Source organism: Dipodomys merriami, unplaced genomic scaffold (genome assembly GCF_024711535.1).
Source record: "Dipodomys merriami isolate MVZ:Mamm:240054 unplaced genomic scaffold, mDipMer1.0.p SCAF_19, whole genome shotgun sequence".
In the NCBI taxonomy this organism is placed as follows: Eukaryota; Metazoa; Chordata; class Mammalia; order Rodentia; family Heteromyidae; genus Dipodomys; species Dipodomys merriami.
The window spans coordinates 22125664-22150028 of record NW_027203270.1 but is presented as its reverse complement, the minus strand read 5'-3'; the positions used below and the strand labels follow the sequence as shown (position 1 = coordinate 22150028).

Sequence of the window (24365 nt, the reverse complement as noted above, 5' to 3'; positions counted from 1 at the left end):
TCACCACGGCTTCCTTTCCCTTCAGATCTGACTGAAAAGTACACGAATTGCCTCTGTAGGGTCTGAAGCTGAGTGGAAAGGCTTGACCACAGCTTCTCTCTTGGGAGAAAATTTCCAGACTCGGCTTAGTTGCAAAGACAGCCAGAGATCTGACCTTGGACCAGCCAGCTGATCGCTGTTACAAGTTGAAGACATCACCATGGTAGGGGCAGATGAGAAGTTCATCTTCTCAGTGCCTGGCATACGGCAGACTCTCAGCAAATATCTGCTGGATGAGAAGCAACGGCCAACAAAACCCAACAGAGAGGCGTAAGCAGCAGGAGCAGGAGCAAAGGCCAGACACAGGAATCTGGGGCTCAGCAACCATCTGGTATAGCTATCCTGGAGAGCTGGGGACAGAAGGGACCTGATATGGTCCAGAGGGCATGACAGGAGGGGCCTCCGGCACTCAGATTCTCCCCCACCAGTCCCCTTTCCAGCCTCCCACAGGCAGAGGTGAAGGGTCATCTGAGGGAGAGCCAGAGGCCGCCTGCAGCCCACAGGGCTGTCAGCCAACAGAAGCAGCTGTTTTCAATGAGCTGCTTAGCCCTGAGGCCAAGCCTGGAAATGTCCCTGAGTCAGCACAAGCCTCCAGCTCCTCCCTGCTAAGAGGCCAACCCTGGGGACCTGCACCCCAGCCAGCACCACCCACACGAGACACTGTCCATATACATGTAGGCATGTGGACCCTGATCTGGGGTGTTGGGGAGAAGCAGAACCCCTTCCGTAGAAGCCCAGATGTGTGGTATCCCTGACTTCCGTTCCGGTCAGGCCAGACTTGCTTACGCCTGCAGCTTTTACATGTGTCTAAACCCTGCATGTAACCTCCTAGCCCCTGGCCCTGCTCTGTCGCTGTCTCCAGCCCTTGAGTGCAGTCACTTGCTTTCCAACGGCTTTTCTCCACTGTTCAATTGCAGACCATCACTCCTCTCTGCTTCAAATGCATGCTGCACAACGTAATTAGACTTCATTCTAGGAAAAATGGTGGAGAGCCACAGCCATGGTGGCACATGTCTGTAATCCCAACACTAGGGAGAGAGAAGCAGGAGGGTAGAGAGTTCTGGCCTGGCCTGAGCTACACAGGGAAACCTTGACTTGCAAATAAACAAGCTGGGCACCAGTGGCTCACACCTGTAACCCTTCCTACTCAGGAAGTTGAAGTCTTGAGGACCGTAGTTCAACGCTAACCTTGGCAGGAAAGTCTGAGAGACACATCTCCAATTAACCACCAAAAAACCAGATGTAGAGCTGTAGCTCAAGTGGGACAGTGCCCATGTACTGAGTTCAAGCCCCAGCAGTGAAAAAACAAGCAAACAAACTGTCCGAGAAAGGGGTGCAGCAGTGGCCCTCACCTATTCAGTGCAGGACAAAGGGAAAGTTTAGGGGGTGGTGAAGAATCCATGGAAATTTACAAGGGTGACTCCCCCTCCCTTGCAGGTTGGATGGTCCCCAGCCCCCAAGGGACAGGGTTAGTGGGATCTGACTGCAGGGGTGCTCACCCTCTCCCTGTGACTTAGTGTTTGATCTCATCCCCTGCTGGCTTTCCTCTTCTGCAGACCCAAGCATCCTATTTTCGGCTAGCCCTTTCCCAGGCTCCATCTTGCCGGATGAAGAGGGGATTCACCCAGTAAGACTGTAACTGGAGGGGACCCTCTCCCTCATCCTCCACTTTTAGACAGTTTTGGAGGCGTAGCCTTTCCCCAGCTCCCACTCCAGCGTGGAACCCTCCGGCCAGAGCATACCAGAAGCAGGCACACTTTGACTCCTTGATCCCTGCCTAGCCCAGATACCCAGGAGCTGGGGCGTGGAGCCCCTCGGGTCTGGGGGTTCACATCCTGGCGGCTGCCACATGCCACACCACACACACCCAGCCCAGGCTCTGCCCACTTAGGAGGCCAAGGCCGGGTCTGCAAGGCCGCAGGCCCGGAGGGCGGGTGGGTGAGCCGTCTGCCAAGCCCGCAGCCAAAATAAACAGCACCAAGAGCCGCCTCCTTCCCCGGTGGGGGACGTTCGCAAGGACAGCGGGTCTGGTGGCGGCAGGAAGTGGCTTTCTGGGCCAGCACAATCCAACCCCATTGACCCAGCCACAAGGACACAATTCCGGAATGTGACCCAAACCCGTGGGTGGAGTGGGGCGCGTCCAGGCCCGGGACAACGTCACCATCACCTCGGCCAACGCTCATTAAAGCAGGTCCCTAAGGCTGATGAGACCCATTTGTTTCTTATCTGTGGTTCTTCTGTGAATCCACTGATACCCACCGCAGTAGGGTCCCAGCCACACACTGCCTGCCTGCCATTCCTAGCTTGTTAGGAGTATGAATGCGTAAATGAATGCATGGGTCAATTTGTTACAAGACATTGGCACCAATCTGGGGAAATCAGAATTTTGTTTTCAAATTCAGTTCCACAAAGTGGCTACAGAGATGAGAGGCCGGAGGCGACCAACAGCTTACATTTAGAATTCCTCCTCCCTGGCCACCTGAATGGAAATGAAGACCTCCTTTAGGCCCTCCTGTCACTTCCAGCTTTCCATAAGGAAAATTTATATTAGCCTTCTAAATAAGAAAAACAAAAATCTAGATACCCAGACAAAAGAACTGTATTGAGAATTACACCAAAAGGTAATGGCTTGTGAAAAGGTCAAATCTGAAATATTAGTATTTGCCAATCTTACAACTGTAATCCTAACTACTCAGGAGGCTAAGATCAGAGGATCTCCAGCCCAGGAAGCACAATCCATGAGACTTTATCTCTAATAATCACCAAAAGAAGGAGAAGTGGAGGTATGGCTCAAATGGTAGAGTGCCAGCCTAGATCGAAAAAGCTAAGGGGCAGAGCCCAGGCCCTGAGTTCAAGTCCCAGTATCAGTGTGCACGTGCGCGTGTGTGCACACACACACAATATTAATATTAACATTCTATCCTATTTCTAGATAGATAGGTTATATTTTAAACAACACTTGAAATCAAAGGGTAAGGGTTTCTCTCCAACCTACACAGAGTCCTTATTAGCTGATGATCCCTAAAGGGGGTGGGGGGCGGAGAATGGAGGGGTTCACTGATCTGTATCCACTATGTTGCCTATGATGAAGTTGTATGCTTTTAGGAGACGTGTGAAAGACCACACAAATGAGGACAACATGACATCACAGAGCGAGCTTTTGCTCTATTCACCATCCTGACCTGACTTTAAGAATGATTTGCATCCCATGTAATTGTAACCCCTCTGTACAGTATGTTCACAAATAAAATAAAATTAAATTTAAAAAAAAAGAATGATTTGCTTGGTTCTAAAAGAATAGCATCATCTTAGCAGTATCTGTTCTTATCAGTATAAAAGCACAGCATAGCACTAAATACAGTCAAGTGAATTTAGAATCTTTTTTGCTTTTTGGCCTGGGAAATGAATTATCTTCGAACTATCATTCAAGATTAAATAAGTGTTTACTTTGAAAAGAAAAACACAAAAACCTGACTTCTGCAAGAACAAGGCCATGAAAACACTGCTCCCACCAGAGGGCTGGGGCAGGCGACTCTGGAATCTGGAGATAGAAAGGTTCAAATACCTGGGCTCTTGAGCTCTGAGCCTGTGCCTCACTCTCAGAGCCTGGTGTGGTGTGGGGAGGTCCTGTGGGTTTCAGGGAGCTTGAGGTAGAGAATGCTGATGTGGGAAGGAAGCCACTATTGGGTCTTGGTGTTGAAGCAAGAGAATCTGGTTTTCACAGCACAGCCTGGGAACCAGGCTTAGAAGATACTGCATTCTGCACTTGGGATAAGAAGCAACGATAAGAGAAAAGAAGGCCAAGGACTCTAGTGTTTAAACTCTTCAGAAGAAAAGAAAAATAAACCCAGAGTCCAGATGCACTGTCCTTATCCCATCCCCACGAGTGCCTTCTTCATCTCCCCAAACTACCATTTGTGTCTTTGAACTTTTTATTAAATTTATAGCTAAAAACATTATCTCTAAGCAGCTGTACAAAGTAAACTTCTTTCTGGATCCTGGGTCTTCCCTGGAAAGGAGGTGCGTGGAGAAGAGGGGGTGCTGGAAAAGGCCTTTTGGGAGGGTCAAGGCTTGCGAGGTGTGCCCCCCCGCATCACATTGGGGTCCTGCAGAAAGTCAAGGACAGTTGTAAAGGGAAAATGACGTCACATACCCCCCTCAGCTGGAAGGAGGTGGGGCACTAGCCGCAGCCATGGCAGGGCAGATGCAGGGACAGAAGTGTATGCAACCCTCCCAGGGACCAGGGCAGCCACAGGGTAGATGGAACTGCGAGTCAAGGCCCCTGTGCAGCCATTTATGGTCTAAGTACTGTAGAGACTCGTTCCACTTTCTTACCTGGGAACTGAATTATGAAGTATACCCCTTGTGTCTTTGCTACCACTTGAGTCATACCCCTAGCCCAACATTTTGCTGGTTAATTGGAAATAGAATTTCCTAGATTTTTCTGCCCAGGCTGGCTTTGAATGGAGATCCTTGGATTGCAGCCTCCTGAGTATCTAGGAGTGTAGGTGTGAGCTACCAGTGTCTGGCCACGAAATTGGAGGAGGGAAGATTTTTTTTTGTATTGTTTCAATTATCTACTTTAAATAGAAGATATCATTTTTATAATAATTAAAATAGGTTTGTGTGTGTGTGTGTATGAGAGAGAGACAGAGAGAGACATTACTGAGTCTTAAACTCAGAACCTAGGTGCTATCCTTTAGTTTTTATGCTCAAGGTTGGCACTTTACCACTTGAACCACAGATCCACTTCCAGCTTTTTTTGATATGTGTGGTTAAATGGAAATAAGAGTCTCATGGATTTCTCTGACTGGGCTGGTTTTGAACCATGATCCTCAGTAGCTAGGATTATAGGTATGAGATACCAATGCCTGGCAAAATATATTCTTAACTTGAAATATACATATGTATATATTTGCATCTTTTATTCATTTATTCATTGTATTTTTGCAGCTTTATTCAAAGTTGGCCAACTACAGATGGGTAGATGTTAAATTGTGCTAAAGGCCTATTGAAGAACAGTCTAGACTAGGTAGGGCTGGTTATGGGAGCAGCGGGAAGAATTCCAAGGAAGGAGTGAACTCAACCGTACTCCAGGGTTCTTTTGCAATCCTTACCAAAAAGGCCAAGGTGTGGAGTAAAGATATATATAAAGATATTTCCCAGCCGGTGTCCAGTGGCACCTGTAATCCTAGCTACTCAGGAGGCTGAGATCTGAGAATCAAAGTTCAAAGCCAGCCTGAGTGGGAAAGTCCATGAGATTCTTATCTCTGATTAACCATCAGAAAGCCAGAAGTGGCACTGTGGCTCAACATGGTAGAGCACTAGCCTTAAACAAAAAAGCTCAGGGACAGTGCCCAGGCCCTAAATTCGAGCCCCACAACACACACACACACACACACACACACACACACACACACACACACACACACACACACACACACACACACACACACACACACACACACACACACACACACACACACACACACACACACATTTCCCAAACCAAAACTTTCAAATAAAAAACTAATAGGAAAAATATTTGTAGCTGGCTGGGCACAGGTGATACACACCTGTAATACTTGTTACTTAGGAGGCTGAGATCTGAGGATTGTGGTTCAAAGCCAGCCTGGGCAGGAAAGTCTATGAGACTTTTATCTCCAATTAACCACCAGAAGACTGAAAGTGGTGCTGTGGTTCAAGTGGTAGAGTACTCACCTTGAGCTGAAGAGCTCAGGGACAGCACCCAGGCCCAGAGTTCAAGCCCCACAACTGAAAAAAAAATTTTTTTTTTGTAGCAAATAGGACAAGAAGTTCAGATCATCATCATTATTTTTGTTGTGTTTTGTTAGTCCTGAGGCTTGAACTCTGGGCCTGGGTGCTATCCTGAGCTCCTTTTTTAAGACTAGTGCTTACCATTCAAGGCATCGCTCCACTTCTGGCTTTTCCTATGATTAATTGGAGATAAAGAGTCTCACAGATTTTCTTGCCCAGGCTGGCTTTGAACTGCGATCATTAGACCTCAGCCTCCTGAGTACCTAGAATTACATGTGGGAGCCACTGTTGTCCAGCTAGATCATTAAAATTCTAAAGCAACAAACCTGACTGAATAAATTGATAAATACTATAATGTTCTCTGCCTTGGATTAGATTGTGAGTGCCTGTCTGATAATATTAATAATTACATTACTTGTGATAATTAAGATACGCCTGGCATCGGTAAAGGACCATGCAAGGAACAAACAGACCTTACTATTTCACTCACTCCTGGCCTCTCTGGCTCAGTCTCCTTATCTGTGGAAAGAATGTATGGATTTGAAATGTGGGATGTGTGGAATTAGTTGACACTGACCCTGTGCTCAGTACAAGTTAGCATGTATGGTTTACATTTCTCATCCATGGCACAAACAAGTTCATACAGAAATGTGATAAAGCATTTTACTTTAAAAAAGGGGAACCTCCCTAAGGCCCATCCCCTAACTTCCTGGAGCCTTTCTGATAGGCATTCCAATCTGGTACATAGGCCCCATCATTTTGTGTTTACAGAATTTGTTACCCTGCTGCTCTCTGAAAGCAAATTTGCATCACAGCTTTTGAGCTCCCTACCCATACCCTACTGGAACCCTTCAGCTGCTAAGTGCCAGAGAAGAGGAGCAAGCTAGCATCTGTGGGCTGGTCATGGAGGGAGGTGGAGGCGGGTTCCCTCCAGACCACAGCCACCTCTTACTGGCGCACTGTCAGCAAATGCCTGACCCTATGCTTCAAATGGAAGAAATTCACCAAGTCCTAAACAGGGATCTGCAGGCTATATAAACAACAACAACAAGGCTGGGAAGGTGGCTCAGTGGTAGAATGCTTGCCTTGCATGCATGAGACCCTGGGTTTGATTCCTCAGCACCACATAAGCAGAAAAAGTTGGAAGTGGCGCTGTGGCTCAAGTGGTAGAGCGCTAGCCTTGAGCCAAAGAACTGAGGGACAGTGCCCAGGCCCAGAGTTCAGGCCCCACGACCAACAAAAATAAATAAATAAATAAATAAATAAATAAATAAATAAATAAATAAATAAATATAAACAACAACAACAACAAGAAAATACAAGAGAAGGTCTTCCTTTAATCCTAGCCTCCCAAGCAGTTAGATATGCGCCACCTCACCCAGCTCGCTTCTTTGTTTCTTTCTTTCTTTTTTTGTAGGTAGTGAGTCTTTTTTTCTTTTTCTTTTTCTTTTTGCGGGTCGTGGGGTCTGAACTTTGGGCCTGGCCGCTGTCCCTCAGCTCTTCAGCTCAAGGCTAGCACTCTACTTGAGCCACAGCACCACTTCCGGCTTTTTCTGCTTATGTGGTGCTGAGGAATCGAACCCAGGGCCTCATGCATGCAAGACAAGCACTCTACCTCTGAGCCAACTTCCCAGCCCCGGTAGTAGGTCTTGAATTCTGGGCCTGGGCACTGTCCCTCAGCTCTTCAGCTAGCACTCTACCACTTGAGCCACAGCACCACTTCCAGTTTTCTGGTGGTTAACTGGAGATAAGAATCTCACGGACTTGGGCTGGGAAGGTGGCTCAGTGGTAAAGCGCTTGCCTTGCATGCATGAGGCCCTGGGTTCGATTCCTCAGCACCACATAAGCAAAAAGAAAAAAGCCGGAAGTGGCGCTGTGGCTCAAGTGGTAGAGCGCTAGCCTTGAGCTGAAAAGCTGAGGGACAGCGCCCAAGCCCAGAGTTCAGGTCCCATGACCAGACCCCCCCCCCAAAAAAAAAAGAATCTCACGGACTTTCTTGCTCGGGCTGGCTTTGCACTGCAATCCTCCTGAGTAGCTAGGATTATAGGCTTGAGCTACCAGCGCCTGGCTCAGCTTGCTTCTTTCTATGAATAAACTCTACATGTTACAACATACACACACACACACACACACACACACACACACACACACACACATATACACACACAAAACTAGTGAACAGGTGGGAGGGAAGGGATGGTAGGGAAAAAACAAAGGAGAAGGGAACAATGCTCAGTAGGAAACGTAACAATAACCCCTCTGTACAGCATTTTTACAATAAAACAACATACAAAAAAACCCCAAAAAACTAGTGAACATTTGACTTTGGGGAGTGAGGTTTGAATTTAAGGCTTTGTCTTTGCTAGACAGGTGCTGCACTGCTTTCTCCACACCTTCTCAGCCCTTCTGTTCTGGTTATTTTTGAAAAGGGTCTCACTTTTTGTACAGGTTGGACTTGAACCATGATCCTCCCTAATTCTCCTATGCAACCAGATGACCGTAGTGAGACCAATGCCATGCACATTTGACTCTGTTGTTTTTACTTTTTTTGGGGGGGGAGGGAAGGGGTCAGAAAACAAATCTCAGGAGGGCTGGCTGTTTCTACCAAACTAAACACCAGGCCTGGCATATTGTTAGTGCTCAGCAAACACAAAATACTGAGCAAATGAAGGAATAAATGTCAGCAGCAGGCATGCATCGTCATTTGTCATGAGAGTGCACACATTCGTTTGCAAGATTGCCTGGTGGTCATGAGAATTTTGACTTTTTTCTATGAGGTGACATGAGCTATCTATGTGTCATTTAAGAGTTGCATAAATCGTCCATTATGTAGTTTACAATCTGACATTTACTGCACTCCATATTGTCCAAAAGACTGAACTTTGAAAGACAGAGCTGATTTCCAGTGCCTCACGTATATTTATTACATTCCTAACAGCTCTTTCCAAACTAGGTTTTCTGTTTTTACTAGCTTAAGTATTTAAGAAAGCTCATTTCTTTCATTTCTACTGATCTTTGCACCTTTTATGCAACGATTTGTCATCTGAAGCTCCTCGAATGTGATCAGGTATAAATTAGAATTAGAATTAAAGTTTCTCTTTTTTTGGGGGGGGGCATGTTGGGAGTCAAAACCAGGGCTTCACATATGGTAAGCACACCCGCCACCATAAATCCACACCCCTCCAGATTTCCTAATTGCAATCCAGTTGTTTCAATAATGTTTAAAAGACTTCTTTTTTTTTTCATTAAAGTGCTGTCTCTGGTATGTCTCACATTAAGCTCTTATAATAGTTTAAATCAACGTCTGGAATTTATTCTGGTCCATTGGACTTTTTACTGCTTATTTAATTCAATGCCATATGCTTTTAATTATTATGACATCATCTAAAACTTTCCTTATTGTCTTTCTATTTAAAAAAGATCTTTGAAACACTTGTCTTTCTAGTGTTTTTTTCCCCCACTTAATATTTACTTAATGCCACTGTGTCTAACGCATTTAACCTGTGCAGGAATTATAAGGCTGAGGTGTATCAGCACCCGTGGCTTGTGTTTATAATTATACTCAGGAGGCTGAGATCTGAGTATCATGATTTGAAGCCAACTGAGGCAGACAAATCTGAGATTTTCATCTCTATTAACCAGTAAAAATCCAGAAGTGGCAGAGTGACTTGAGTGGTTACAGCACCAGCTATGATACAAATGAGAGCTTGAGATCTGGAGTTCAGGTCCCAATACACACAAAGACAGAAAGACAGAGAGAAAGGGAGAAAGAGAGACAGAGACAGAGACAGAGAGAGAGAGAGAAAGAGAGAGAAAGAGAAAGAAGAAAAGAAGACAGAGGGTTAGGGTGTAACCTGGTGGTATAGTATATGTTAACCATGCTTAGCACAGGGCCTTGGGTTTGACTCCCAGCAACTCCCCTCCAAAACAAAAGACCCTGCTGGAAGATCCTTCTAGTCTAAGAAGGGAAGAATTGGGAAGTCAGCAATAAAATGCTGGAGGAGGAAAAGGCTTCTTCCAGCTGAAAAGTGAACTGCTTCAGGTACAAGGGCTGACATAGGCCAGGTAAGGCCTCAGGTATAAGTCAGGATACAGAGACAGTCCTGAAGGAAGCTAGCTGGCACTGGTAGCATAAAGAAGAGTAGGCACAATAACTTTACTGTGCAGCATTTGAGCATCCATGATTATACCAGCTTCATAGCTCAGTTTACTTGTGCAAAGGATTTGCCTGTGGAAAGCCTGGAATTATATAATCAGAAAGTTCAAAAATTATTATAGCTGCCCCTTAGGCTTATGACTAGGGATAGAGAGAAAGCTGTAGGCAGAAGACATGGACACAAACTACATCACAAGGGCAGAGGATGGGAGAGTCTCAAAAAGGGCCCCTCAGGATGTGTGTGGAGGCTAAAGCCTGTAATCCTAGCTACTCAGACCACTGACTGTCTGGCTTTGGGATTTTTCTCTTTTGTTAGGATTTAAGCTTATTTGAAGAAAAATCACAATTACTTTGAGGCACATACAATAGTTGGCAAAGTGTGACCAAGAAGTAATGAGTTTAGACCTGCTTCAATTTTTTTCTTTTCTTTCTTTTTTTCTTTTTTTGTCAGTCGTGGGGGTCTGGGCTCTGTCCCTCAGCTCTTCAGCTCAAGGCTAGTACTCTATCACTCGAGTCATGGCACCACTTCCGGCTTTTTTCTGCTTATGTGGTGCTGAGGAATCAAACCTAGGACCTCATGCATGCAAGGCAAGCACTCCACCACTGAGCCAAATTCCCAGCCCGTGCTTTAATTTTTAAAAGTGGTTGTAATTGGGACTTTGCATCATATTTGAGTCCCTTTATGTTCATGAAATGTCTTAATAAAAATAGTTAAGCTGGGCACCCATGGCTCACACCTGTAATTGTAGCTACTCAGGAGGCTGAGATCTGAGGATTATGGTTCAAAGCCAGCCCCAGCAGCAAAATTTGTGAGACTCTTATTTCCAATTATCCACCAAAAGCTGGAAGTAAAGCTGTGACTCAAGTGGTAGAGTGCTAGTCTTGAGCTAAAAAAAAAAAAAAAAAAGCTCAGGAGCAGCACCCAGGCCCTTAGTTCAAGCCTAAGGACAGGCACAAAAATGTATTAATAATTTAATATTGCTTTTCTAAGCCACAATGTTATGCCCAGAAGCGCACGAGATACATATGTTGTCCATCCGTCATCCCATTTGTATGTAAATCTCACACCACCACTGTGGGGAGGGTGATGTTATTGCTCCCATCTGACAAATAAAGACACTTGAGCCTCTGCCTTAGGTCACACAATTGGTAAGTGGCATTCATCCTGGTCCCCTGGGTCCTGCACCTATTCCAAAGAACTAAAAGAAGGAGGGAACATGCCAGGGCATGCCCATACTCCTGCCTCCATCTCCAGGGCAGTGGCACCATCTCCAATGACCTTTCTAAACATCTGCAGTCACCAGAGAAGCTTGGGGGACTATGGCTATGGTTTTCCCTAGAGAAGTTCTGTTATAATTAGAATCTAGTTGATGGGCTTTGGGGAAGTGATGGGATCCTGAAGGCTCCAACTTAACCAATGGGTCAATCTCTCAATGGATTCATAGTATGATGGTCGTACTTACTGGAAGGTTGTAGAGACTTGGAGGATGGGTCCAGCTGGCGAAATTAGGTCACTGAGTAAGGGCCCCAGAAACACACATCCTGTCCCCAGCAACTTTCTCTCTCCTGGCTGCTATGAGATGAGCAGGTTTGCTCTGCTATGCATTTGGCCCCACCAAATGACTGTGGGCTGAGTCTCTGAAACCTTGAGTCGGATGAGAAACAAATGGAAGTTCCCAGCCCATCAGAGCATGGCCTCAGCCTGGAATGGCCTTTTCCAGGTGGTCCCCGAGAAGGAGAGGAAGAGAGAGGAGCTTTCCCGTGGATTCTCTTATTTATCACTGTGGGCAATGTCTGAGTGCTTCTCTTCCTTTAGCTCAAAGAGGCACAAAGGGCAGTGGCCAGGACTCCTGGGTGTTCTCAGAATCCTTGAGTCTTGGAGGAAAGAGCCAGTGGTAGCCACAGGGTTGGAAGGGCCAACCCAATAGAGGGTGCATGTGGGCCAAAGTCTAGGGAAAGACTCAGGGAGGATGGAGTACGAGCGAGAACAATAGAGTGAAGGTATAAGGGTAGAGTCCTGGAAAGCTGCAGAGGTTTCCCTTCCTTCTTTTAAAGGACAAAATACAGAGGAAATGAAGTGGGTGCAGAGCCAGAGCAGACACAGGCAGAAAACACAGGCCTAGCCAAGCCTGTAGCACTTTGAGGGCACAAGGCCAAGCTTTGGGACAGAAGATGGAGAGGCCCTCAGGCCAAGAAAAGGGAAGAACCAACTACTAGACCTATACCTTGGGGTCAAGTAGTGCAATTTTGGGAGACAAACCCAGTCTATTTACTAAAGGAATAGAGCTGGCTAACCCAAGCATTCCCCTGGGCCACAGATACTTTCCTCTAGCCTACTATTTACTGACACAACGCTTAGCTGAAGAGTAATTAGGATCTGTAGTGTCCAGGGCCAAGTCACCACTCCAATGGCCCGGCCCACCCAGATTTATAGGATCCAGTGATGGGAATGGGACCCTCCCCATCTCATAAAGTACTAAACAGGAAGACACACTTCCTGTCAGCAATGCCTGGGCCTCCAAGTCCGGAGACAGGGAAGGTACAAAGGAAAGTAAACCCAAGAGCAGAACAGACCTTGACCGTCGCTGCTCTATTACTCATCTCATTGAATGAATGAGTGAATCAATCAATCAAAGAACCTGTAAGTCCCTGACTTGAAGGAAATGAAGCAGTTAGGCTAGGGCATTGAATTCCTGAGCACTTACTTATCAATACCTTTTCTGGAACATCTCAGAGGCCCTCAGGGCACTGAGCAGAGGTTGATGCTGACTCCTGGATCCACAGGGATGTGGAAGAAACAAGGGCCTAGTCAGCTGAAGTGTAACAGAAGATAGATTACTCTACCCTCTCCCTCTCAGGACACATGTAAAGGGTATTATGGTTTGAACATGAAATGTCCTCTCCCCCAAAAAACTCGTGTTGAAGCCATGTGTGATGGCTCAGGTCTGTATTCCTAGCTACTTGGTAGGTAGCAATCAGGGGACTAAGGTTCCAGGTCAGCCTGGGAATAAATTTTCTACCAATACCTGGGAGCCATGGTATGTACTTGCTGTCTCAGCTACAAAACAAGCATGATGGCTGGGCATTATGACACGTGACACAGTAAAGTACAAATAGGAGGATCACAGCCCAAACTGGCCTAGGCTTAAAGTGATACCTTACCTTGAAAATAACCAATGCAAAAAAGGGCCCAAGAGGTAAAGTGCCAGCCAAGTAAGAAAGGTTGATCGAGAGCTTGAGGTGCTGAGTTCAAGTCCTGTTACCAGTACATACACAAAGAAAAATAGGAGTAGAGGTCTGAGAAGGTGGCTCAGTGGTAGAGTGCTTGTCTTGAATGCATGAGGCCCTGGGTTCGATTCCTCAGCACCACATAAGCAAAAAAAAAAAAAAAAAAAAAAAAAGCCAGAAGTGGCGCTGTGGCTCAAGTGGTAGAGCGGTAGCCTTGAGCTGAAGAGCTGAGGGGCAGCGCCCAGGCCCAGAGTTCAGGCCCCATGACCAGACCCAAAAAAAAGAAAAAAGAAAAAAAGAGGTAGAGCATTACCCAGCAAGCACAATGCTCATAGTTCAATCTCTAGCACTGCCAAAACAAACAAACAAAAAGAGCAAAAAAATCCTCATGTTACAGGCTTGGTTCCCATGCAGTGTTCACTTGTAATGTTCAGCTGGGAAAGTAATTGGCTCCTGAGGGCTCTGACCTATTTGATGGGTTAATCCATCGATGGAGTCATAATACAGTAGCCTCATTGGGAGAATGACAGAGGTGAAGCTTAGAGAAAGTAAATCAATGGGGATATGACCCAGAAAGATATGCTTTGTCCCCTGCCCCTTTCTCTCTCTGCTTTCTGGCTGCCATGAGCTGAGCAGCTTTCCTCTGCCAGGCCCTTTCACTATATTATTCCTTGCTTTCAGTCTAAAAGTAACAGAGTCAGCTGGATGGATGACCTCTGAAAGCAAGAGCCAAAAATAAACCTTTACTCCTTTACCTCAGGTATTCTGCTGCAGTAAAGAACATTTACCACCACAGGGGGAGTCACCTAGGGAGCTTGACACTATCAGGTATCTTCTCATGGCTTGCTTCCTGGCCTAGTACTAATGAGTTCAGGTTCTGTGGTCCCATCTGCATTTCAATCTCACTTTTACCACGTCCTAGCTGTGTGGTATTGAGCAAATGGCTCTATCTTTTTGAATCACAGGATGTGAAAGGCCACTGACACACTCATAAGAGTTGTGAGATGTGAAAAACAACTGCCTATAAAGCACTTTACATAGCACCCTGCACACAAATGGCAGGACCCACTGTGGTTATCATGGCTTTACCCTCAAGGCTAGTGCACTTGCACTACCATTTGAGCCACACCTCCATTTCTGGCTTTTTGGTGGTTAATTGGAAATAAGAGTCTCCTGGACTTTCCTATCTGTGCTGGTTCTGAACCATAATTCTCAGATCTCAGTCTCTTGAGTAGCTAGGATTATAGGTGTGAGCCACTGATGTCTAGTTTCTCCTGCTTTATTTTTTTTTTGGGGGGGGGAGTCCTGGGGCTTGAACTCAGGACCTGACCACTACCCCTGAGCTTCTTTTGCTCAAGACTAGTGCTCTACCAAATGAACCACTTCTGGTTTTTGTTTTTTTGTTTTTCTGGTAGTTTAGTAGAAATAAGAGTTTCACAGACTTTCCTGCCTGGATTGGCTTTGAACCATCATTCTCAGAGCTCAGCCTCCTGAGTAGGGAGGATTACAGGTGTGAGCAACTGGCACCCTACTTTTTAATGATGAAATCAATGAAAAAATTCAAAAGAAGATTCTCCTGGGAAGCTCATGGAACTCCTATCACATTCCACCAAGTCACAGTACCATGTGGACATGGGAAAGCCAAGACTTCTCTAGTATGAGGACCACACCCAGGCTTTCTCCTCCCCTACCTGCACTCTTACCTTGCCCAGGTGAACTCAAGGACAGGCACCAGGCACTGTTAGGCTGGTACCTCGGGAACCCTGGAAGTTCACTGAGGAAGGTTGAAGGAAGAAGTTCTGAGCTCTGATTCACCAGGAGCTGGCTAGAAGAGAGGACTTTGGCTAACTCTGGTGGCATGAGCAAATATGTAATGCCCCTCAGAAGAAATACCCCCAACTCTTTAGAGAGAAGTCTTTTTCTTTTCTGCAAGAATTCCCCAAAGTCACTCCACAACCTGGAGAGCGGATCTTCCTTCCAACTCATATCATACCTCATTCCTCAGCTCTGAAACTCCAGGGCTTCTCCAGGATTCCCATAAGACAGGCCTGCAAGTCATTTCCTCACTTCCGCCCCTGAAGCACCTTGATCTGTGTAACTACCCTTCAATCCAGGAGCCTAACAAGCTCCGGAGAGCCTAGCCCAACTTCCTAGTTTTCCTCTTCAGCTTTCTCCAGAACCTCAAGCTTTAGACTGCTTCCTCCTCCAGTTATAAAGCATTCCCAGCCCCAACCTTTCACTACATGTAACCCAAAGTATGTAAATAATCAGATTCTTCGTAGCCTTTAACTTATCCTTTGAAAGATGGGTCCAACAATAACCATCTCCTCGGGTTATGACGGGAAATAAATGGAGAAATTGCACACAAACCAATCGGCATAGTTCTGGGCTGTGACTGGGAACCCTGCAGTGGAATTCTGTCTCCCCACACAGCTGAAGTTTCAAGTATCTTTTTTTTTTTTTCCAGCTAGGCTTTGTTTTCCTCAAGGATGCATCATCCATCTTACCTTCCCTCTTTCTCTACTATTTGGCTCAATGGTGAACAAACTATGAATGCTCAAAAAAAAAAAAAATACAGTAATTAGCAAAGAGGACACGGTCCAGGGGCATACTGTGCGCCACTCTGCGAGGTGGAGAGATGGCTACTGCCACGGTCCTGCAGCCCTGTTGCCCTTGGTCCCCAAGGAGCATTGTAGCTAGTGCTCCATCCTCTAGCCTGCTGGGCTCTCCAGTAGTGGTCAAGAGGCAGTCTTGCAGCCCCTCCCCCATCCCTGGGCTCTCGGGCCGGGCAAATCCTACCTCCCACAAGCATTTCCTGGGGCCCTGTTCCTCCTCCCAGTGTCGGCAGAAACCTGGGAATAGGAGCTTTTCTGGCAAAGAATTTAATCCAAGTCTCCACACTGGGTTTCCCAGAGGGGCACCAACGGGAGGTGGCAGAAGGGACCTTTGTGTGCAGGGGTGGTGACAGGAAAGTTATGTTAAGTTCCTCTTTCTTCTGCTCAATGGCTTCAGTGGCAACTCCCTATCTCCAGTCACCCAGCCCAGACCCCAAGTTTCCTCAGTTAGTTGGTAATGGTGTTGTACACAATTCAAACCCTTGAGTCTGTGGCGGCCTGAAGTGCTCGGAGGGGCTCCTGCCCCGTTCCTGTTTGTCCAGCCTACAATTCCAGGTGGGATGGAACGTGGTGGGGGCGCTCCCCACCGGATGTGGGTCACCCTTGGCCCCCACGGTTCCCCTCAGCAGAGGCCCACTGCACACCAGGCCACCGTGGAGGCCTCTGACTCTCCAGGGGGACCGGCTGGCTGGTCTTTGCACAAAGCTGCAGACACAACCTCCCTTTCACTCACCCGAGCCCCAAATTAAACATGAAGCAGAATCCAGGAGGGGTGGGTAGCACAGACTAGTTTTTACTCCTGAAAACCCCCATGCAGAAGAATCTTTCCCCTTAACTCTCGAATTTTTGGTGAGGAATGTAATCCCACCTTTTACTGTCACCCCCTTAAAAAGCAGCAGAAAGAAGGGTGTCGTTTGGGGGCTTGCTGGCTTTCCGCTGGTTGAGTTTTTACATCTTTAGCAGCTCTTTTCCTGCTCAAGATCTGTCCATTCTGGAGAGGCGCCAATTTGGCTAGAGTTGCTCACACAGAAACACACACACACACACACACACACACACACACACACACACACACACACACACACACACACACACACACGGCGCTTAGTTGGCCACTGCATTCTGATGGCCCCACAAGATGCCACATGCCACAAGGCGTCCTTGAAGTCCAAGTGTGGAAACGAGAACAGAAACGCCAGCAGATACAGGGCGTACCCTGAGCGCACCGCACCGATAGAAACACCGATGCCGCGCCAGTCCCGGGACAGAGACCCGGGATCAGCCCCAGGCCCGAAGGACCGAGCCTCTGGTTCCCCAGGCGGGCGAGCAGCGCGGGTCCGCGGCCCAGCACAGGCCGGGCGCCAGGGGTCTTGGAGGCCGGGGCGAGGGTCTTCCAGAGCCCGCCACTCCCAGCCTGGAAGCTCGCGCTCCCCTCCCCCTCCCCCCGCCACATCTGGTTCCACTCAGGTCCTCCTCGTCTCTCCACCCCGCTTCCAGAAAAGTGGGGAGGACTTTAAAAAATCTCTCTCTCTCTCTCTTTCTCTCTCTCTCTCTCTCTCTCTCTCTCTCTCTCTCTCTCTCTCTCTCTCTCTCTCTCTCTCACACACACACACACACACACACACACACACGCACGCACGCTTCGGGGTTTGGAAAAGGAGGGAAAAGTGGAGAGGCCCGCTCCCCGCGCCCGGCCGCGCCTTACCCGGGAGGGCGGCGGTGGAATCCCTGGGGCGGCCGAGGCGCAGCCCCCCGAGGAGCAGGGCGCAGCGCAGCAGGTGACCAGGCCAGGGCGCCGGGGGCGGCCGCACGGGGCCCATGGTGCGCGCGCGGCGCGCAGAGGATGCGGGGAGCGAGGGGCGCGCGGGGAGACGGCGCGCGGCTGCGGCCCGGGCTCGGAGCTGTGCTGACCGCCCGCGAGGGGCTCGCGTCCTCCTCCGGGTCGGGATGAAGCGATGCCTCCCGGGGCGGAGGAGGGAGGAGGCAAGGCTGGCGGAGGGAGGGCGGAGGGAGGAGCGCAGAGCCCAGGAGGAGGGTTTGAGGGGCAGAGGGGAAGGGAAGCGGGCAGCGTGGGAGGGGAGGGGAGAGGTGGGGGATGGGGCCGGGGACCGGGGAGAGGAGGGAACGGCCGGAGATGAGGAGGGTGTGGGGGGGGGGGGTCAAAGGAGGACCCCCGCGCGCGCCGTTTCGTGCTGGGCTCCCCGCCTCGCCTTCCCTCTCTGCTCCGTCCGGGCCTGGAGCCCCAGACGCTGCGTCACAACTCCCCTGCTGGCGCGGGCGGGGAAGCAACTGCAAAACTTTCCGCAAACTTCACGCCGTGGCGAGATGTGGAGGGGCCAGGCCAGGCGAAGGCGGGGGCGCGCTGCTGACCCAGGTGGCCAGACCCAGGGCGCCGGCGCCGCCTCCCCGCACCCCTGCATCCCGCCTCTGGCTGCCAAGTTTTGTGGCCTCTTAAGCATCCGCAACGTCCTCGCCTGAGACCCGCTCCTCCGTCCTGGTGGGGGGAAGGGGTGGAGCCCCGGGCTCGGCCACCGGGGAGCAGATTGGGGGAGGGGGATGCCGGGACTCTGGGTTCCTGCGCGGAACAAAACACAATTCTTCACACGTCTTGTTTCTGCATGTGTGTGACCCCTTGTGTCAGTGTCCCTGGCACAAAAGGAGAGTAGCACTTTGGCGGCTTGGGGCTGCATCCAGAAACCTGGGGAAAATCTGTCCATCGGACGTCCCAGAAGACCTATATCAGCTCCCACCAAACTGGTCTGCTGGCCGGTAGCAAAGGACCAAATGGAAATTTCATAAAAAAGAAGACAATCCAGTTATTCGGTATTATGCAACAGGTCATTGCAGTACAGAGCACTGGACCGGGAGTCAAGATTTTGGAGAGCAGCCCCTACAACCACTTCTCATTCCCTGAGCCTTAGAAAAGTTGCTTGAGCTCTCTGGGCTAAGTCAGACTGAGACATTTGGAGACCCCAAGTGCAAGAAAGATGACACATTCTTCCCCCCACAGTAAATAAAAACATGGAAACTATAATACAAATTTTATTGTTTCCTGGGCTGTCCACACGTGGAATTTATTTGGAAATAACAAGTGTGACTTTTCTTCTTTTTTATGACTCCTGTCTTGGGTAATCTTTACCATCTCTGTCTACAATGTGGTGCTGAGCCCGAAAGGCCCACTTGGCTTTTCCCACCAGCACCAGCTGAGATTCTTGGTAAGTATCAGTTGCAGGACCCCTATGAGAGTCCCCACTGAAACCTTGAAACCAATGGGCTCTGGAAGGATTCCATTGTCATGTTGGCCCTGAAGGACTGGCAGCCAGGCCAACAAAACTTGCCGCTCCCAGGTCATTCTGGGGAACTGGCTACTTGGTTGTCTCTTAGGGCCTGTCATCTTGGTTTGGCATGTCTTGGGAGCTAAGCACCCGTACAAGATAGGTCTTGCGAAGGCAGCCTCCAAGGTTCTCCTTGCCCTTCTGTCTCAAAGCCCTGTTATCTACAAGGGAGTTGAGGATTTGCCAGCTTCAACTAAACTGCTCTCTCTCCCTATCTCAGCCCAAACACAAGATGCTTCTGGATGGGAGTTGGATTCCTCCTTCCCAGCTAGCCTTCATAAGTTTTGGCATTCTCCAGATGGCATAGTAGAAGCCAACTCCCTTACATCACTAAAGTGTGATGTGGCTCCAGAGTCTACTACTAGCCAGCACAGGGTCCCCGTGTGCCCAGCACACAGGATGTGCCCTCCACCCACTCATGGAGCACTGCCCACTGCTGTGTCAACTACTGGGGAAAAGAAGTGAACGTAGTTGTAGCCCTGAGTTTTGCTTCAGGAAGGAAAAGAACTTTTGCTGTATTTCAGGACAGAGGCCTGTTGAAGCACCGACCTGAAAGTCCTTGCTGAGGATACCTTGCTGCTTCAGGTACCAGGGTTACTCACTGTGCTGCTCACTGCCTTAGATCTTGAGCTCCAAGGGCTACATCTGAGCAATCTTCTGAGATTCCAATCCAGTCTTCCACTGCTTAACGATCCTATGGAGGCTCAGCTATTAACAAACCGTCAGTTTACAGGTGCTGGGTGTTGTGAGGGTTGAGGCTTTTGAAGCACCCAACACTCAACCCTTTATTGGCTTTCAAGCAAGAGTCAGTGTCCTCCATGCCCATGACCTACTCACCATTCCAGAAAGTTTGGGCAGCTTTGTTGATGGCCCAGTTTTGGTCCAGACATTGGGTTATAAGCTTGGGATTTAGTGAGGTCTCTGGCATGGTCTGACAACATGGTACTTGCTATAATGGATCAACACAAAGAAACAGCTCTTTTTTTTTTTAGACAGTCTGGTAATGTCCTTCAGGTGCTGATTCAGCCTGCAATAGGCCTAGAGGTGGGGATGTCTGTGATTTCATTTGGGCAGTTTAGTGGAAGGAGCCTAGACTTTGGAGTCACAGATCTAAGAATCCTGGCTCCCCTTTCACCAGTTTTCTGATGTTAAGTACGTTACTTCTATTCTCCCTGAGCTCACAATTGTCACTTGTAAATGGAACAATTCCCGTGTTGACAGTTAACCATTAGTCTACAGGGATGGCACAGTCCCAGGAGGTGTTCAGGAAATGGAATCCGCTCCTTGTTCCCCTTCTTTGCCATTTGGATACCAGGGAGCCCCCCAATTCCTGACTCTTCGCTGAATAACCCGCCTACCAGAGCTGCCCAGGACACTCAGGATAACCTTGGGCTGTCACAAAAGAACAATATGACCTCCTCCCCAGTGTCTGAACATCTCTAGTCTTAACTGTACACGAATGGCATCTGAAGTATAAACCCAATATGCTCAGTGTGGCTAATGAATGCCACATAAATAGCCCAGTTTGGGGCAGTGCAGAAGTCTAGGCCTGAGCATCAAAGGTGACTTGAATTTAACTTCTGCCAGTCACAAGGCACACATTCTCAGGCAGTCATTTCCCTAGAGTCTCAGGTATTCTCAAGTACACACATTGGTGTCATTGTTCACTGTGCTTATTAGGGTGTTTCTGCATTAGTCTTCTCTGGAGCTCAGCAACCTCTGCAGCTGGAGACACCCAGAAGAGAAGAGAGCACCCTCTGGAGGCCAGGTTTACAATACAAATACAGGAAAGGAAAACACAGAAAGGAAGAACATAATCGATTCAGAGGAAGCTGCAAGGGTTTGGCCAATGCTTGCCTGAGGCAATTAGAAAAGGGGATATGACCCCCCCATGGGGCACACTCTGCACCCTTTTCATGTCAGGGCAGAGGTCCAGCCAAACATGCTAAAAAATAAATCTCACCCTTTCTAGCTCGCCCTGGATCTGGCATCACAAACCCTCAGGTACCAGAGGCAGTCCACCTCCTTTACTTCATAGTTCTGAGAACTCCAGAATTAACTGCGCTACAGGGAGAATGCAGGCTGGGGATTTAGACAACACCAAATGTCCAACTTTGGATCCACCTGCTCCTAAAGCTGTGCATGTGGGCCAGGCACTCACACATGGAGCCATAGTAAGCACACATGAAGATATCTTATATCTACTTAGGACACAATGTGGAGAGCTTTCTGTTACTTTGCTTGAGTAGGCTCCATGGGAGATGAGGAAATACAGGGGTTCCTGGAGGTGTGGCAAATTCCATAGGCTTGAGATCTGGTCTGGGAAAATAAGAAATGGTACCCACAGGCACAGGGCCGTTTGTACAGTGGTGACCTGAACCAGTTATCCTTGTTCTGTGATTCCAACCTGGATGTGTTTTGCCTAGTTAATGTGGGTGGGGATCTTCTGACAAGGGTTCCTATGAAGATTTCAAGAGCCATGGCTCCTGAGATTAATCTGTAGTGACACCCCTCCCTTGCTATTGCCCAGTGGTGTGTCCTTGTCTTAGGGCAAAGGCTAAAGGACTCAGGTCTGGCTGTGTGTCAGGCCAACACCAACCGTGTTGGGTGGTCTTCTGTGCCCTATGAACATTTCTCCAGGAGCCACTGTGACACAGAAGTGGCAACTAGCCACAGTGTGTGTATGTGTGTGGGTGCACGCATGGGTGTACTGGTCTAAGGCCTCAACTCAGGACGTGGGTACTGTGCCTTAGCCATCCTCAGGTCTCAGCCTCCTAAGATTACAGGCATGAGCCACAGGTGCACAGCTGGCCACAACTGCTTATTCATCCTTCACCCCATTCAAGATTATAGCAACCTCAAGAAAAAAATAAAAAATGAGGTCCCATTCCTACATACAATCTTGCCCTCTAGAAGGAGGGCAGCATTGTGGCTTCCTAATCCATAAACAAAGAAACAAAATCAGATTTTAGGGAACTCATATAACTGTTTGGTGAAAACACATCCCCATTTTCCCTCCACCAAAGGGCTCCTGCCCAGACCTTCAAGTAGCTTTCTAAGGACTACTGCCCAGCAAGTAGGTGAGGGACACTGTCTAGATCAGGACAAAAAATGCCTGGATTCAGACTGGCCTAGATTAGGGAAAAGATATGCCTCCAGCCTAGAGCCCAAGCACCACCCTCATCCATAGCCCCTGATACCCAAAGACAGTACTCAGAAAATCCACCTTACAAAATCTTAACCTGCTGCAGCTCCATCCATTGCCTGTCATCAAGCCTCTCTAGGCCTGTTTCCTGGTCTGTAAAATCAGTGAGATGCTCCCAAGAAACTTCTTTGTGAAACAGAAGGGGTGGAGCCTCTTCTCTTTGCCAACACTATTTTCTGCAGCCCTCCAGCAGTCTCTCCCAGGACAGAAGACAGGCTACACAGGAAGCCACAGTTCAGACTGCTCCCTGAGGCTAGCATGGTTCTTTAGCTGGGCAATGCCCACCATACCCTGTCAGCCAACCAGCTGCTCTTTGACCTTTCTCATTATGGGGTGTCCTGCCCCGAGCCTCATATATACACCTCTGGCCATGATTCCAGCCTGTCTGGGTCCTCTCCTCCTGGGTTCTTCCTGCACAATAGCACTCTTGTATTCCCTAACCCCATCAAGTCCCAGACCTGCTCTTAAGGTGAGTCTGTATTCCCAGTTTTGGCAGGTTTTCTCAGTCATCCTTCTAGAGCTCACCAGCAGCTACTACCTTGTTAAATTCTCCACTCTCCTTCCTGCACCAGCAACGTATGTAAGTGATATAGACTGTTAAGATCCACCTCTAGTTTCTGATCAGTAATAAGGCAAGGGCTTGAGACTGCATTTCTAAGTTCCCAGCTGATGACACACTGGGTCTTATCATCCATCCATCCAACCAACCATTCTCTTTCCTCCCTCCCTTCCCCAGTTTTTGTTGGTTTTGTTTTCTTTTGAGATAGGGGCTCACTATGTAGCCAAGGCTAGCCTCAAACTTCCGTCCTTCTAAGCACTGGGATTAGAGGATTTACTACTACACTCAGCTTTGTCATTTCTCTTAAATCATTTTTTCCCCTCTTTTGTATGACAGGTACTTTGCCTATCTTATCTCTATACCTTATACCTACAATGCAAGGAGACATCCTTGAAGCTTGCAGACATGGAATATAAACCCAGATCTAATTTTATTTTATTTTTGGGTCCGGTCGTGGGGCCTGAACTCTGGGCTTGGGTGCTGTCCCTCAGCTCTTCAGCTCAAGGCTAGCGTTCTACCACTTGAGCCACAGCGCCATTTCCAGCTTTTTTCTTTTTGCTTATGTGGTGCTGAGGAATCAAACCCAGGGCCTCAGGCATGCAAGGCAAGCACTCTACCACTGAGCCACCTTCCCAGCCCCCCAGATCTAATTTTAAAGTTTAAACTTTTTTTTTTGGTTGGTCGTGGGGCTTGAACTCTGGGCCTGGGTGCTGTCCCTCAGCTCTTCAGCACAAGGTGAGTGCTCTACCACTTGAGCCACAGTGCCACTTCCGGTTTTCTGAGTGGCTTATTGGAGATAAGAGTCTCACAGACTTCCCTGCCCAGGCTGGCTTTGAACTACAATTCTCAGATCTCAGCCTCCTGAGTAGCTACTGGCTTACACATTTTTTTTAAAGTTTAAACTTTTAACCTCTAAGTTACTCTGCCTAAAGTACTGACAACAGGATAGAAATAGTGGTACAACCCTGTATTCCCAAGGATTAGGAAGCTGAGGCCATGAGTCTGAAGCCAGCCTGGGTCCACAGCAAGACCATCTCAACACACACACACACACACACACACACACACACACACACACACACACACACACACACACACACACACACACACACACACACACACACACACACACACACACACACACACACACACACACACACACACACACACACACACACACACACACACACACACCTCATTTTCACCTCACCCTGAAAACAGATAGCTGGGGCTATTATGATGGAGTAAAGGACAGAAGTAAAGCTGCTCAAAAAGAAAAACCCCTAGCTGGGTCAATAGTAATAACTTTTGCCTTATTAGAAGAAAGTCAATGCTTAATTTTTTAACTCTACATTCTACAGGATTACTTTGTTTAAAGAGTTATTTTCTAAATTAAGAAATGCAAGAGTTCTTGACTGCTAATCTCAACTAGAAGAAAACTGTCTCTTCT

The 24365-nt window shown here is 48.1% G+C and overlaps 1 protein-coding gene across 1 annotated transcript in view; it reads right to left on the bottom strand.

The window, feature by feature from the left end:
• Mrc2 (mannose receptor C-type 2) overlaps nt 1–17824 on the bottom strand; it is a 56034-nt gene extending 38210 nt beyond the window's left edge. The window contains exon 1 of the mRNA XM_070027710.1: nt 17522–17824. Coding sequence (XP_069883811.1) covers nt 17522–17636 — 115 coding nt within the window. The 5' untranslated portion in view covers nt 17637–17824. The remainder of the gene's footprint in view (nt 1–17521) is intronic.
• Nucleotides 17825–24365: the final 6541 nt, after the last annotated feature.